The sequence below is a fragment of the Pituophis catenifer genome, unplaced genomic scaffold, assembly GCF_029215685.1.
Source record: "Pituophis catenifer annectens isolate HBS135680 unplaced genomic scaffold, rPitCat1.0.hap2 SCAF_6, whole genome shotgun sequence".
NCBI classification, from domain to species: Eukaryota; Metazoa; Chordata; class Lepidosauria; order Squamata; family Colubridae; genus Pituophis; species Pituophis catenifer.
In genome coordinates this window covers 38,776,623-38,793,848 of record NW_027256886.1, presented here as the reverse complement: position 1 = coordinate 38,793,848, position 17,226 = coordinate 38,776,623, and the positions used below count along the sequence as shown (strand labels likewise).

The 17,226-nt window shown below is 37.1% G+C and overlaps 1 protein-coding gene across 2 annotated transcripts in view; it reads right to left on the bottom strand.

Annotated features, from left to right (window-relative positions):
* Window positions 1-2,721: 2,721 nt before the first annotated feature.
* Window positions 2,722-17,226, bottom strand: part of IGF2BP2 (insulin like growth factor 2 mRNA binding protein 2) — a 68,630-nt gene continuing 54,125 nt past the window's right edge. The window contains exons 8-16 of one of the 2 annotated variants that reach the window (XM_070946451.1): window positions 16,949-17,071; window positions 15,504-15,639; window positions 15,184-15,312; window positions 12,941-13,009; window positions 9,304-9,420; window positions 6,442-6,516; window positions 5,432-5,563; window positions 5,115-5,228; window positions 2,722-4,401 (exon numbers count right to left, since the gene is read on the bottom strand). In XM_070946451.1, coding sequence (XP_070802552.1) covers window positions 4,306-4,401; window positions 5,115-5,228; window positions 5,432-5,563; window positions 6,442-6,516; window positions 9,304-9,420; window positions 12,941-13,009; window positions 15,184-15,312; window positions 15,504-15,639; window positions 16,949-17,071 — 991 coding nt within the window. In that variant the 3' untranslated portion in view covers window positions 2,722-4,305. The remainder of the gene's footprint in view (window positions 4,402-5,114; window positions 5,229-5,431; window positions 5,564-6,441; window positions 6,517-9,303; window positions 9,421-12,940; window positions 13,010-15,183; window positions 15,313-15,503; window positions 15,640-16,948; window positions 17,072-17,226) is intronic. The other variant, XM_070946452.1, reaches the window with a different exon arrangement.

Sequence of the window (17,226 nt, the reverse complement as noted above, 5' to 3'; positions counted from 1 at the left end):
TTTATGTTGCTAAGCAAAAAATTTGTTAAGTGAGTTTTGACCCATTTTATGACTTTTCTTGCCACATTTAAGTGAATTGCTGCAGTTGTTAAATTAGTAACACGGTTGTGAAGTGAATCTGGCTTCCCCATTGACTTGGCTTGTCAGAAGTTCACAAAAGATGGTCTCATGACCCCCGGACACTGCAACCATCATAAATATGAATCAGTTGTCGAGCATCCAAATGTAAATCACATGACCCTAAGTGAAAAATGGTCGTCACTTTTTTCAGTACTGTTGTAACTTTGGTCACTAAATGAACTGTTGTATGTTGAGAACTACCTGTAATATTAGTTGCCCAGTTTTCTATTATTCTATGCATGGTATTTCACCTCACTTGCCTTATTATACACTACAGTGGACAATCAGCAAATGGAGTTAATATTGAAGCCCTGACTTCTGTTAAACAGAGATAACAATGCAGATATGTTTACAGGAAGTGATTTTATTATAAAGTAAAGCTGTATCCTGGGCAGAATTAAGTCTTTTACTGTAGAATACATCAGGGATGGAACTGTGATGGTTTGTGGGCCCTTGGTAAAGATATATTCAAAGTTACATTTTAAAAAATCCTGTCTAGAAATAAATTCTATTGGAGTGATTAGCACTGGCTGATCAGTGCTGAATTGTGCCAGCTTTTCCAGTATATCTTAACTATCAGTTTACACATTCAATCTAGGTGTTTGAGAATAATTTGATTGCATTTCTGGTAAGCATAATTTAAAAGCTGTGCTCCCAAACAAGGAGAAATTTAACAGCAGATTCTGTCATTTACTGTGAAAGGGCTGATTCAGACTATTCAATGGGAAGAAATTATACTGATATCAAAATAATTGCCACGACTGTAACCCTTTTACCATGTTTTGGAATCAAGGTCAAAATACCTGCCCTAATGTAGAAAGCAGTTAGCCCCTACAGCTGCAGAAGAGCAGAGAAGATTTTTTTCCTTCTCCGCTCTCTCTTCTTGATACAGTGCAGACCCTTTTGGACAGGATAACAGGCCTCTTCTTCCCTCCTCCTTGCATTCTCTACAGTAAAAGTATTTCCGTTTGTGACCTGTGAGCATTTGTGGCAGAGGGAAGGTGTGTCACCTTGAGGCAGAAACTGGCTTATTGTTGCCCGTCCAAATCCATGATCATCCTTTGGCCACTTGTCCTCTGAGAAGTCACTGGCCACCCAGCAAAGATGCATCTTAGGTGAGGTGGCTAGTTTTGTTGGGAGTGAGGAAGCAGAAGTTAGACCCATGCAGCCCAAAGTCTTTGCATATCAGAAGTCAGAATTCTGCAAATTGTTGGGTAAATGGCCGTTTCTAGCTTAAAGTATCAGCTTGAATCTCCTATCTTTGTGCTCTAAACTGAGCAGTTTCAAGTAAGAAAACTGAATTAAATTCAGGACAATTAAATGGGGGAAAGGGCCAGGATAGAATTTGGAGTATTGAAGGCCTTTCATGAGATCATTTCTAAGACCTTGGGTTTCTAACAGCCTTTTCAATGAAAGCATAAAAAGTTAGAGAGCCCTGTGGTCAGATGGGGTGGACAATCCTGCAGCAATACAATTGGAACCCAGCAAGTTGTTGTCTCCTCTCAGGTGGCCCTACAGGACAGAATGCATAGGCAGCCTTCAGGTCACCTCAGCAGCAGGAGGCAGGCAAGCAGGCAATGAGTTGGAGGCTCTATTGAGAGGATATGCCCTCTATTAATGTGTGAAGGTCTTTCTTGGACCCAGAATAACGAGATTTGGCTCTGCTTCATTTATAAGAAGCTCCCAATAGGACCAAGTTTAGTTCTACAAAGGAAAACAAGTATCTTTCAAAATGCCCACTTAATTTGTTAAAACAGGCTCTCAAACTTTCCAAACTCTCAAACACTCCCTAAACCACAACCCACTAAAATGATAACGAACAAATGTGATCATCCATGAATAAAATAGATTATTTCACTGTGATTTCACTGTGACAGTTCGGCAGAAAAACTTCATTTCTTGCTTTCAATGATTATATTTTATTCTATATATCAAGGAGTTCTCCCAACTTTGTGGTACTGCAGCTGCCCGCTTGTAGCTTCACAGAGGCTGACGTAATTTTTGACAATGCTCTGACTTTGCTTTCACAAGCCTGATCAGATTTTAAAAGCAACTATGACCTAAATTGGTTATGATCTCCAAGTGTCCTGACCAACTGTTGAGAACCTCCGCTGTAAGGTATTAGCTCTCTGTAAACTTTATCTTAGAAAATAATATTTTTTTCCTATCACAGTAAATAGCCAGATACACACTCACACAAAATGTTTTAAGTTTTCAGATCATCTTGGTTTAGTCCTGTCTTTCATTTTATTTGTAAAAGGCTTTGTTAAATGTCTCCTGAAAATGCAGATGAAAAATGTGTTTTTGAAGCCCATAGTAGTGGCATCTTAGTTAAAAAGATCCTCCCTTCAGTGTATGCCTTCAAACAATGGCTGGATATAATAAACTGGGAGGAATGCTTTAAACTGGATTGTTGCACTGATGTTGGCTTTATGGCTGAAACAGTATCTGATTTGATGTTGCCACTGTAATTTAAATGAATCTGCACCAGGTACTTGTACAAAACACATCTTTGTTTCTGTTCCACCCACCAACCTCACAAGACCACAAAAGGTCCTCTAATTAAAAGCAAGGGAAGATATAGATTAGAGAGAGGAAGGTTTGCACCCCATCTATTTTCCAACTTTGTAGTTAAATAAAACTACAGAGGTCAGGTCTTGTTAGCTGGATGTATTTTGGTTTTTTTGTTTGCTTTTCCACGGAACACAGTTTAAAGTAGAGAAAACTGGTGTTTCAACCTGATGGTACAATGGCATGTTCACAGAACCAGTATAACATCCATCTGTTAGCACAGAAAAACTCTAATAGTGTGTTTAACCTGTCAAACTCAGGAGTTCTGCTCCAGTGTCTCTTGCACTTCTATTTTTATTATTACTATGTTTGAAGGTTATTGACTCACATCTAGCAGAAGAATAATACAGAATAATCATCATACAGAATGATGTTTTCTTCCACCTGGCAGCTGTCTTTTGTCTAAATTTATTTCCAACTCAGTTTTATTAAAAAAATAAAAAAATGCTCCAACTCTCAGTTTTACAAGGCATACAAAATCTCAAAAAGGGACACACAAGAGCAAGGTGCTGAGGTATGAAAACACCTGAGGTAGTTTGTTTCTTTTTTTTTTCTTTTTTTGAAAAAAGTTGCAATTTTCATGCCCTGGGCCAACACCCTCTTGTTAATCCCATTTTAAAAATCCATTTCCCAAAGTATTGGTGGCAGCATTCTGCATGCAAAAGTACCAAGTGTGCTCTATTTTCCTGTAAGCAGGGTAAAAGTTTTCCCCTCCCCCACCCTTTCAGGAAACTGATATAAAGCTTGGCATTTTGTGTGTGTCTGTGTGTATATATAACACATACATACATACACTGTGTGTGTGTGTATGTATGTATACATATATATATACACGTACACATGCGCATGTACTTGGAGGATTGCACCCTGGTACAAAATGAGAGACTGTATGCAAAAACCAGTTTGAGATCTGTGAAGCAAAGAGAAGATCACATGAGCTGGAGAAAGAAATGCATAGAGATTCCTCTGCTAACAAGACGGTATCCCTTCTGTTGGCACTTACAGGCAATCTATAATGGTGTGCTGCTACCATTAATCATCCTGAAGTCCTTCAAAATATTGTTCACCTTTTGAGTCTCATTTCAATTTTGTTCTGGCTATCCTACATCCCCATCCTACTTTCTGTTAGAAACCCATAACGGACTAGCCTTTTAATTTTAGTCTAGAAAAGCTGGCTTTTTCTTTAAAAAAAAATTGTAATTGTTAAAAAATTAAAGACTGGAGTTAGTTTAGTTAGCTAGATTAATTCTAAAATATATTAATGCTATCTGGTGCAGCAGCTCATGCACTGTGTAAAAAAAATGCTTTCCTAGTATGTACATACATGTACAGAAAAATTTTGCAAAAATTCTGCCTATGTTAGTCCAACTAAAGGGATAGCGTTGTACTGTTAGAGAGACTCCATGAGACTATGGGGTGAGAGAGGCAGTTTCTGCTGGCTGAAGCCCATCCCTTCCCACTCCCTGGGTACTGGATGTCCTCTGTAGAGCCCCAGCCTCTTGGGCAGACTTGGATGCCGTCAGATAGTCTTTGGTTTGCTCCCTGGTCCGGTGATTCTATCAGGTGTTGGAAGGGCTACATTCATCAGTTGTTGCTGACTAGCACCCTGCAGCCTCATTTGCTGCGCTGTGAGGCCGGGGTGCCTTGTGGATGTTTCTGTTCCTGCTGTTTCACTTGCTGGACAATTTCCCTGATCTTGCGCTGAGCAGTCTATAATAGGGAGAAAGACAGAGTACTTGTTGGTTTCAAAAAGGAGAAAATTGGAAAGCTGTCTCTTGATTAGGACGTGTATATTAATCGTCTTCAGTATGGAGAAAGCCATAAACGATGAATGGACTATGGTGATACTCTGACATTTAGGAATGTTGCATGATTTTCCCTGCTGTTTAGTTTAGAATTTAAACATTACTTTAGCAGAAAATTACAATTATTTCCTGAAGAATTTATTTTCCCTAAACACCAACCTAAACCACCCATAAGTATTTGCAAAATATTTTGGGATTTCTTTTAAAAAATGAGAAACAATATGTATGTATATACTTTGGGGAACAAATACAGAACAAAAAGCAATGTATGAAGAATTGTGTGACCATACTATAAGCAAAGTTGGCTCACAGGAATGGATGGAGAGATATAGCAAATGGTGTTGCTGCAAATGAGATTTAGATTGTTTTTTTTTTTTTTTTTTTTTTTGGCTCTTTGTCCTCAAAGAAAATAGCCAATTGCAATTAACAGAAGTGTCTCTGAGTGGCATTTTCACGAGTGGGGTAGAAGATATTGATGAAGATGGGCGTGACTGTTTCTACCATTCTGATTGCATACACCTAAACCGGGGAGGAGCATGCATTTCCATATCTTCCAAATAGCAGTTTTAAGATTGATTAGCTACTTACTGAACAAATTATTTTATAGTACTACGATACCTGACTGGCAAAGAAGTGACCAATTATTTTGACAACAACTTCCTCGTTTTCATCAGGAGTTTGGTCACGTGGTACAATTACTTCTGCACTAGTTAAATTCTGTAGTTCATTCACCTATAACAGCAAGTATACAGAAAAAAAAGTTCTAATGTGGTTTATTATCAAACTAACAAAGTGAAGATGCTCTCATTTGCTTTTGATGTGAAACAAACGATTTTTGCTTAAAACTACTTTCTTATTTCAGAGTTAGACTATGAACTGTATTTTATTCACTAATCATTCACTAAATCCTTCAATGTAAGATTTATCCCACTTACTGTTTTGCCACCTTTTCCTATCACCCGACCTGCTGCAGAAGAAGGCACCTTGATGTGAGCTTCAAGCTTCACTTCTTCTTTTGGATTGAAAAAGTTTTCTTCTTTCAGTTTTCCAAATATCCGTCCTTGGGCCTAAGGTAGAAATTAGGTCAATGGAGTCTCTTTATTATTCATCAACCAGCAAAAGAAAGCTTTGAGAAAAAAGATGAAATTCAATTTATAATATATATTCATGATACAAAGAATTCATTTTGGTGTTTCATAGAAAAAGAATTGAGTTTTTGAATTTTGGTTGATAAAGAGCTTGAAATTACTTAACCCATCCAGTATGACATCAGTATTGGGTGCTGTGTTGAGGATTCGCCCAGCCTATTTGCAATACCAAATTTAGCTACAGTAAGAAAGGAAAGGACAGCTGTTGTTCCTAAAAACCAATTTTATTTAGAAAACCCAGTCATATTTTTTTAAAAAAGGACACAGACCAGCTATTCTTTCCTTATCAGTTAGAAAAGTTATAAGCCCATCAGATAGTTTGTAATATCTAGTATTTAAAGCATGATTTGTCCTATTTTGGGACTTAAATGATAGTGAAATTACGTATGCTTGTAAAGCTTCAAAAAACTGGGCCACAAATCTGTTCTAACTGCAGCTAAAAAGAAACTCTTTCTAGCATTATGGGATTGAGGTTGCTACTTGATGTACATATACCTGGAATAGTCTCACTAAACACAGTGAGATTTACTTGTAAGTAGTACAAAAGTTCAAAGTTACAATGGCATTGAAAAAAGTGACTGGATACTATTTTGATGGTGTTTCAAGCTATGGCTGTGAGGATTGCTTGAGTCCATATCCCTATAACACTGGGGTAAGCAGCAATAAAAATGGTAGGTTGCTTGGTCTGCCAGCGTATCCATCCTCTTGAACAGCTGCTGCCCGCATCATTTCAGTAGCTGGAATAAAGAAGCAGGCAACTGTCTTGCTTTTCATGATATAAGCTTATTAATACTGACCTTGAATTGTGCTTCTGGGGCCCCTGTAATTATAACCATCCTCTCACTAGCATCTGGACTCTCAGCTGGTGCAATCTGCAAGTTACAGGAAACACAACAGGGTATAAAATTTTATTTTTCCCTCAGTTTTCCATCAATGCTTCTCAATGCAATACCAAAACTAATGAAGCAGCTCTGAAGTTCAAAGGACATTGCTGCGGATGGCATTACACTGAAAATGTATGACTATTACTGAAAATCTAGATTGGTTCTTGCATTCATCTCTGAATTCTTTATTGTATCTAGTTTTTAAAGCAATTTTTATTGTGTATAATTTTGAGTAGCAATTTCAACTACAAAGGGGTGCAAATGAAAAACGTTCTTCATTTTTAACAAAACAGATTCTATTCTGTTTCTTAGAGTGACCAATAACAATTTCTGGAATCTTCCCTTCAAAGGAAGCTGAGCACATTGTAAGCCGCCCTGAGTCTTCGGAGAAGGGCGGCATATAAATCAAATTAAAAAAAAAAAAAAAAAGATGGAGCCTCTTGCTCAAAATAAGGGGGAAAAGAAACTCTTCTTTCACTGGTGATAAAACATTGCTGCAATTAACCAAAGATACCTTTTCCCAACAGTTATATATTTTAGATAGCAATGAAGTTCTTAGCCATTACCATAGGAGATTGTGGGGATCATAATCCTGTAATAATATAGTATAGAATAATTATTATAGTATGTAATAATTACATCTCAATACTAGTTGAAGAAGATGAGTGTGAGAGAATAAAGAAATACGAGAGAGACCATTTTGCAAAAAGCAAAAGATTTCACATCAAAACACCCTGTTGGAGTTCAGCAAAGTCTCCAATTTTTTTCTTAAGGAAAATATCTCATTTCTCAATTTTTACCACAGGAATGAGCTTCAGAGTGAAAACCATATTAAAAAAAATAATTACTTCTTAAATTAGCAATTGTTCTACACAGAATGTATTCAAATATGTTCAGCAGTAGTTTTGGTGTATCATAAGTTGCAATCCGAAAGTCTAATTCATGGGGATTCATTCAGTTTACTCTTGATTGGTGAAACTTTACCCAAAGCTGCTTTGCTCATGTAATGTAGGACAAGTCAGGCCGACTCATCAGACAGTCCCAGAAGTTACTTGAGTCAGTCTCTCATAATGAATCACTTCTTAAATACACTGCTTTTCTGTATACTCATCCAGTTGTCTTTTCTACATCAGTCTACAGTATTTGAAGGTTGGGAGAAAACAATTGCCTTCTACAGAGATGTCCATAGCTAAGATATGCAGTTATTTCTCCAGAAAGGAATTCTCTTTCCCCACAAATATTTCATCTTTTTCACTGGTACATTGTTGTTTGCAGTAGTCAGTAATTTACATTACCCAGAGGATAGGTAGGAAGCAACTGCAATTCATAAAATGAATGAAAAGAAGGGTTTTATGGTTTGGTGTCAATAAGGTATAAAAGGATAACTAACGTGTGGATTACATTCAATATTAGTTAACATTTGTTCAGTCTATTAGTCAGCTATTCTGCCTAGGAGTACTATTAATTTTGGGGGGAAGGTCTTCTCAGAACAATAAGTTTACTGTATATGGAAGCCCACTAAAAGGATTTTGGAAAGTGCTGTTGTGTTAAGATAATTATTGGGTGAAAAAATTACTTCTTTCACTACAATAGCTCACTATCCTAAGTAGTCTACTGAGAGTAGAAGGCGTGCAAAAAAGGAAGAATAAGTGAGTTATATGTGAAGTAAGTTTTCCCTGCTTTCTTAGCAATCTTGCTTACAGTTTAGCATAAGTGTGTATGCGTATGTTTGTGTTTTGGAAAGAAAGAAAATGGCAACCAATCTGTTAGGAGAATGCCCAAAGACACAGAGGCACAGAGATTCAGAAAGTAACTTGGTTTTCTTAGACAGCAGACCTGAGAGAAGGTTGAAGAACTGATGATTCTCACCAGTTTTATCAGGTTGGCAGCCAAGTTTAATTAACGTCCTTAACTCTTAAGTAGGCATAAGGTTTGTAGAAATAGATACACATACATACAGTGGAGAAATAGTTAAATATGAAATTCTTGAAAAGATACATATAATTCACTGTTTCATTATCTGCTTATCACAAAAATTGCAGGAAAGCAGTAGAGTGGGGAAAAGAGCAAAGTTGGGTTTTTTTTAAAGATCTCAGCAGATTACTGCTTTCCTTAAAGTTGCACTGTTAAAAGAAATGTTTCTTATCTTGTTTGTTACAGCAAGAAACAAAGGTTTACAGGAAAGTTTTTGTGAGTTGAGTGTCATGACAGTGAATCCTGGATTGGATAGGTTTTCAATGTAATATATTTTCATGTAACTGAGCACTTATATATTAAATTCTTACAGAAATGTTCTTGCAGGTACATACATGTAGCCCCATAATCTTATGTAGTCCTTGTTCCCCAAATATTGCCAAGCTCTTTATAAATCAGTATGAACTGGCTTTTTGGGACTCCCAGTGTCCCTTTACTACTTGGTCATGCATGCTGGAGCTGCTAGTTCTTCATTATTTGAAGGTGAATAAATTCCTTAGTCTTGGTTAATTATTTTTCTTTACTTTTTTAGTTTATATCCTGCCTTTTCTTCAGAACTGAAGACAGTTTACATGGGATCTTCCTTCATTTTATCCCCACAAAAAGAATTGTATAATGTAAGTTAGGTTGAGGGAGAATGATTGTCCTTCTTGGCTGACGATGGATTTGAACCCGAATCCTACTCCAGCACCCTCATTTTCTGATCAAAGTTCAGTATAAGAATTTGGTTTATGTGATGAAAAAGCAAAACAAAACACAGCAATAGAGAAAAGAGGGTGATGGTACAATCGCACATCTTACCTTGATTGAAGCACCTGCAAATCTTGCTAGCTGCTTAATGTGTTGGCCCTTTTTTCCAATAATGGCACCTACTGCCTGTGTTGGGATGAACAAATTCACCACTTCTTGCTCTGGCAACTGTGGATAACAAAATGAGACATCATGTACCTTGGGAGAAGACAAGGAGTTGATGATTTTTGCCTCCCAAGTTGGGCTATCTTGTACAGTTGAAATTATTTGCATGCAGGAAAAGAGAAAAAGAGGAAGGAAAGCCAGCTTGTTAATGTCAAATATTACTGGAAAAAAGCAAATGTTTAGTTGTGCTTCAGCCTTACTTCATCCTGAAGAAAATTACGAAATTGTGGGGAAGAAAAAAGATTATAACATGGTTGCTGTATTCCTTTATCTCTCATTCAATTGGTAATCCCATAGCACATAAGAGGTTGTAAGAAGCAGACTCTCAAGATACCTTAATGACTCTTTAATAGCTACTATAAAGGTTCTACACCAAGAAAATAAATATTTTCTACAGAGATATACACAAATTACAATAATTATTTCATGTATAAATATGCATTAACTCTCTTTTACTATCCTAATTATTAATAAAATATAACAGAGAAGTATTTTATTAAATGGTATCCAATTCATATTGTATATTACTGACCATCATCATCTTGAACCACATTAAGAACACTATATCAGCTTCTATAGGACAGGAGATAGAAGAATAAAATCAACAAGAAGGAAGATCAGTAATTTTCAATACAGGTAGATCTCATTTAGCTACTGCCTCAGGCAGCAACCATTCAAAGTTACAATAGTAATGAAAAAATGACTTTGCAACCATGCCTTTATTTACGATCTTTGTGGTGTCTTCTCAGTCACATATTCATTATTACAATCAATCACTACATGTTGTCCTGTGCTGTTTTTTCTTTCCTCCCTCTTGCAGAGCAGAGATTGTATAAACAAGCTATCTCTTCCTGAGCTGTTTTTCTCTGTAGTACAGCACTTAAACAAAAATGTGCTAACTTAACTGCAAGTTAACAAGCTCAACTCTCTGATTTTAATTAGCTGTCTGGCAACTGCTGCCTGTAACTGACAAGACTTTAATCACTTTCCCACCTTTGGCTCATAGTTGCAAACATGCTAAGCAATCACAGTTGCAAACATGCTAAGCAAACAGCCAATGCTAGTCCATTTCTTTCAGTGTGTATTTCTCATTGTGTCTTTGCTTATTGTCTTGCAATCCCTTCCTCTCTGATGAATGAAAATACAAACATTAATTCTCTTTTTGCTAATTATCCCAGCCCCGAGGTAAGCATTCCAAAGGGTGGAGGAGTGGGGAAAAAGAGCTGCAAGATTTGCCCTTTTACCCAATTTCAACATGGTTCAAGTTCTGGAAAACTTCCCTGCCTTTTAGGCTGACCCAGCTGTTTGGGATCGCATCCTTCTGATGCTATAAAACAAAGAAAAATTGAAGTAAAATCATAAGCACAGTTGCAGTCACATGATTTTCCACTTAGCGACCATATCATTTAGCAACTGAGCTGTCAGTCTCAATTGTGGACTATCCATAGTTCACTAATTATGTTGCTGATTTTATTGTAATTTCTGCTTATTATTGTAACCCTCCCAGAATAATTGGGAATTGGGCATACAAGTTCAATAATAAATTAATATTAGTTCTTTTAATGTTATTTCCTTCTCAATGACTAAGTCATTGGAAGTCAGGTGGTATACAAATTTAAATAACACAACAATAACTTCCTCTAGTCACTGAGAGTCATGAATACTAAATACTATGCCAAGCAATTATTGAAAGGATAACAGCAAGCTATGACAATGGGGGCTTGACTCCTCCACTTTTCCTATGTACTTTCAACTTTGCTTAGAGAAAATCTTTTGAATTCTAATTCTTTCTATAATAGAAATGCATATCCAGAGATATCAGGCTGTAAAGCATCACTAAAATTATTTTCTAGTTTATATTAGGACAGAAGAACTAAACCATAAATGAGCAAAAGATCCCAACACACACAGATACAAACGGAATGGAAAGACTGATAATTCACAGCTCTACAACTTTATGAAATGAAGAACTAAATATACCCCCAGTGATCTTAGGACCCCACTCCCAGATAAGTATATGCAGTTTTACCTGAAATGTTGGAATGTCCCACAAGGACCATCATTATTAAAAATGATTCAGCAAAGCATAAAAGTAGGGCAGGAAGGGGAAATTTGCCATTCTTATTGAATGTCATTTTTCAAGAACTGACAAATTTCCAATGGATTAATTGAGGAAGGATCTATATATTACTAAACTCTGATTCGTATGACCTTTAACTGGCCAAAATGGTGCACCATAGGGCAAAACTTTTTAATTGAGATACCTCAAATGAACTGTCCAAAATCTGAGAGCCATGACTCCTGTAGAATTGAAATTTGGCAAATGTTATAAAACATTTTATGACATTAAAAATTATCATGAAACACTTTATGACCTAATACAAAATGTCATAAAACATTTCCTGTGCTGACATTTGACTGTGCTATAAAGTTCAACATGGACTATTTTCAAAGCTAATATATCTCTGAATGTATCACAGCTTTTCCAGTGAAGGCAATACTTGGAAACTCTGCCATTGTTGAAGGCACTGAGGAATCTGGTAAGGAAGTATCTCTGAAACGATGACCAAAGGAGTCATGGGTTATCTAATAGTAATAAACAGCCCTCCAGATTGTTTTTGGCCTTTGCCATCACCCTTAGCCAATACTATTAACAGTAACAGCTGATGAGAATTAAAATTTCAAAAAAAAAGGCTGACGGACAACACATTATCCACTTCCACTGTAGAGCAAGAGAGACCAAGCTAGCATTATGGACATGAACTCTAGGCAATAACAGAATTGTATTAAGTGAAGCTATCTGAAGCTCAGAGATTTAGTTACTGATCTCTGCAGTTGATGAAGTTTTTGTCTGAGAAGGCACCAAGATGCTACATAAACAAGCAGTAGTATGCATAATATAACATACAGAAAAACCCAGGTTCAATCCCTGCCATTTCTTATTAATAAAATGGGTCTCATAAAACTTTTCCACAACCTTGGAGAGCCACTACCAATTAAACTAGATAACTTTGGGTTAAGGTCAATAGCTGACAGTATAAGTATTATATGTTCATGTTACAGTACAGTACAGTACAGTATTATATGTTCATGTGTAAAACATTATCAAAGTAGCAAAACTGATTCTGAGACATGATAAATAGTGCTTTGCTATCAATTGTCCTGAGGAAAAACTATCGCCAACAACTATTACGAGACCATTGTACTTCTATACTTCATCTTGACTGGCGAGCTGCCCATTGAGACACAAAGTGTTGCAGTTGGTGTAGGTGCCTCCAGAAGTGTAAGCAAAATGTGTAAAGCGAATTCTACATGCAAGGACAGGGAAGAGCTGCTTGGTAGTTTTATCACGCAGCTAAGTTACTTTCTCTAAACAGGACTGGGTGAATCAATGTTTAGAAAACTGCCACAGTCCAGAATCATTTGACGGCAGCCTAAAAGCCTGCAAAGCAAAAGGCGGGCATGATAGAAAGCAAGGTGCATGAAAGGGTGGCATCCAGACAGAAGAGGGTAACGCACTTACGGAGTGCAGATGGGGATATGTGCCAGTCAGCGAGGCTCCATTAAGGCCCGAAAGGTATGCTGCTTGGCTCTACGGCAGGAAAAAAAGTTAACATCAGTGGGGGCAGGCCAAAAGGGCGTAAGGGCATAAGTACCAGGAAAATGTACACGAGAGGCTTTTTGGAGAGATATTGGACTGAACCCCAAATAACTGAGAAGCTATTCCTCTAGGTTCTTGCAAAAAAGCCTTTATGTATCTTACAAAACTGGCCTCTATAACAAGCTGAGTTTCCTCAATAACATCTCCAGAAACCTGAATTATTTCCTTTCTATTTTATTTCCAAAACCAACAAAAAGATAATGTAGTTCTGATTTTATATGCTATTAAGAGCTATTAAATGGCTTCTAGTGTCTCATATTGATTAATTTTTATAATTGTACATTTGTACTACTTTATTGTTTCACTGACTTGAGTTCTCCATGTAATTATGGTTATTATTGTCATAGTTGTGAACCATTGTACAATCTTATAAAATTAAATAGTATATGAATCATCTTATGTTGAATCAAACCACTGGCACATCTAGATCAGTGGTAGCAGTAGCTCTCCAAGATCTGTCTAAGATCCCTTATTCACAGGAGATGCCTTGGAATCCTATGTATATAGAGCAAGTGCCCTACCACCAAACAACTGGATCATTTCCTCCATATATTCTGGAGGCCAGTGTAAGACTCAAAAAGGAACAGTGACTTTAACATATGAGAACCAGAAAGGGACAATGAAAACCATACTTCTTTGCATGGAATGACATACTGGTAACTAAATAAGAATATACCTTTTCCCAAATGTAGTCATAGATCTATAAAAGAAGAGTTTATATGTTTTGTTTTCAAAATTAAGTTCATGCAAAACAAAAAAGTATCTTAGAACCCTTCTTCTACAAACAAATGTCACTCAAAAGACACTTAGCCACAAAAGGCAAATTCCCCCATGATAGTTGGCTTTCAAAGAGAGGTGCTAAATAAATATGTTGTTTTATCCTTGTTTGAAAGTGTCCTTCGCTATATTACAAGTAATCCGAGAGATGGATCTATTACTGTACTGTCATGTTTAAAAATCTTGCTTCCACTCTACTGCAACTGAACTTGCTGTTTCTCTCCAATTACAATTGGAGATTACATTTGTGTAAAGATAGTACCTAATACAAACCTGATATTTCCCTTACAGAATAAAACATGTTCTTATACACAGTCAAAGAAAGAAAGGAAGCCTAATACTATATAACCCTTATTTCCTAAAAAGAACTGAAGGCTAGCATATCAGCAAACAGCCTAAGCATTTGAGACTCTTATAGAAAAGGACGTGGCAGATAGGCATCCTTCCAAATAAAGCACCAAAGTGCAACCTTGTAGGCAATCTTAGAAAATAAACATGATAAACCTTCAGTTCTTTTATTATGTTTATTTTCTAAGATTGTCTACAAGGCCCTTCTGGAGCCCAGAACTGTTCTTGGAAACAAAGATGATACTTTGTACTTTGAGCTTTGTACTTTGTACAGTACTTTGAGCTGCACTGGCTCCCAGTGGTCTTCCGGGTGCGCTTCAAGGTGTTGGTTACCACCTTTAAAGCACTCCATGGCATAGGATCTAGTTATCTTTGAGACCGCCTGCTGCTACCAATGACCTCCCACCGACCTGTGCGCTCCCACAGAGAGGGCCTCCTAGGGGGCCATCAGCCAAACAATGTAGGCTGGTGACCCCCAGGGGGAGGGCCTTCTCTGTGGGGGCACCTACCCTCTGGAATCAGCTGCCCCCAGAGATAAGGAGAATCCAAGACCTCGGTGCCTTCCGCCGTGCCCTTAAAACTTTCTTTTTTCAGCAAGCCAGGCTGGCTTAACATATTTTTTAACATATTTTTAAATATTTTTAATTGGTTTGTTATCTTAAATTGGGGCCAAATTAATATATATTCTTTTAATTGTTTTTAATGTTTGTATTGTATGTTTTTATCTGGCTGTACACTGCCCTGAGTCCCTCGGGAGAAGGTGCGGTATATAAATTCAAAATAAAATAAAATAAAATAAAATAAAATACTGAACCTGCTTTATAAAACTTTGGATTCTTAAATGTACATATGTACATATGTATAAAAGTCAATATGGGGCAGGGAACTTGGCAATCTTCAAGGCAGAGGTCTGTATACCTACTGGCAATTTGGGAACCATGTTGTTGGCTATATGTACAGATGGACGTGTGTCTACTTACAGCAAAAGGGTTGTAGGGAGCAGTAATAGCAGGTCTACGGGCTGCAGCTCCTGAGGGAAGCATGGATAAACCTGTTGAGAAGATGCCCAATGCATTGAGATTAAGTCCAGGGATGAGATTGGCTTGTTGCTAGAAAGAAACACAAAGAAAAATGGGATAAACAATGTAATCTGATGGGGAAGGAGAAAAGACACAGGACTTTTATTTAGCAAGCTCTGGGGCATCTCAGGTTCACTTCTGTCTTTATTAGACTTCTTATATGATTTGTAATTATTTGGTTTTGACAAAGAAAACACATATACACTAGGAGAGGAACTTACATTGATTGCTACCACGTCATTCTCATAGGCTTCCCGCAGTTTGTTCATTATCTCTACTTCAGCATTGGTACAGGCCTCAATCGTACCCTTCACAGTGATGGTTCTTTCAGGGTTATAAATGGTTAAATCCTGCAAACTGAACAATCACAAAATAACAAATGAATATCCTTTCAATACCAAAAAAAAAAAAAGAAAAAAGAAAAAAAAAAGGATTTATAGCCAGCTCTAAAACGTGGTCAATAGGGCAAGTTTGTCAGAATGAATCTTTTTAAATAAAATCCAAGCAGTTAAATTATACTGCTGGGTGGGTGAAACACAACAAATTAGAAAAACGCCCTATTTAGGCAGAAGGCAACAGTGAATGGTTGACGTTGGAATCAACAAGCCACCAATAATTTTATGAAGTGCTTGAGTTTATACTAGGAGATTTGAGACCTTTAATTTCTGAATGCAACACTTTGAATCACACTGGATGGTAGAGTTGCTTGTGAACTGAAGATTTTGAGAAATGCCATGTGCAAAAAGACAGGCCCAGGTTCCTAGGCTACTTACTGCATTAATAAATCACTGGGTTTTTTAGATGAACTTTGTACTGTTCCCAAACCAGAAACAGTAACATAACTTGTGTTGGAGAAAGGGAATAATTTAGCATACATCTGCTGTAAAATATTTCCCACTGTAAAGATTACCACTCTGATTTTATTATTTTCAATCATTTTAATTAGCACTAACTACTTCATTACAGAGAGATAAGTAGACAGGTTGGTGGAATGAATGGATGGATGGATAGATGATTGAAGACAGCAAAGAGACAAAGGCAGGAAGACAATGGCGGCTAGAAAACAGGCCCTCATCTTTATAAATAAATTAGTAATATAGAATTATAGTGCTATTATGTTCCTTCATGTAAGGATATTTTCCTGGTTCACTCATTCTTCCAAGCCACATAAACGTGGTGTTTTACTGACATATTATGTATTTTACTTTATTTAAAAGCTGATGTATTTTATGAATTATTAAAATTTATACAGCTACCCATGTACTAAAAGGACTCTGGGTGGCAAATTAAATACGCCATGCAAATTTACAACTCAATTAAACATTAGCACTATAAAACTACAATGTTTTTGAGTTCAATGAAATCTAGATGTCTCTCTCTAAACTAGGCTAAGACAATACATGTGAGTTCTGCTTAGAAGGAGGGTGAGCAAGCTATGGATCTAGAGTGCACCATGCAGCAGACTAAGAAGTAAGAGTTGTGTCCAGCTTTTCCCAACCAGTGTCTCCTAAAAGTGCTGGACTACAGCTCCCATCATCCCCAGCTAATACAGTCATTTGATGTCCTGCATGGGGAGAATGGGTGTTAAAAGTCCAACGTACCTGCAGGGTGTTAGGTTGGGGAAGGCTGGTCTTGCCTGATGGCAGCAACATTCACTGGTACTCACGGAGAAATAGTGATTTTGGTCCCCGTATCTTGTTCAATTTTCTTCAAGTTTCTTCCTTCTTTGCCAATCAATCTTCCAACCAAGCTGTTGTGTGCTAAGATTTTCAGAGGAATCTCTTCAGCCCTAAGGAGTATGAAAAACATACAAAAGGTCACAGAAACATACAGAGATACTCTTCCAAAAAATTTCCAACCAGATTTTTTGGGGGAAAAACAGTGCTGGATATTCCATCATCACCATCACCCAATACTGTAACCAAGGAAGGGAAGCCTACTGTT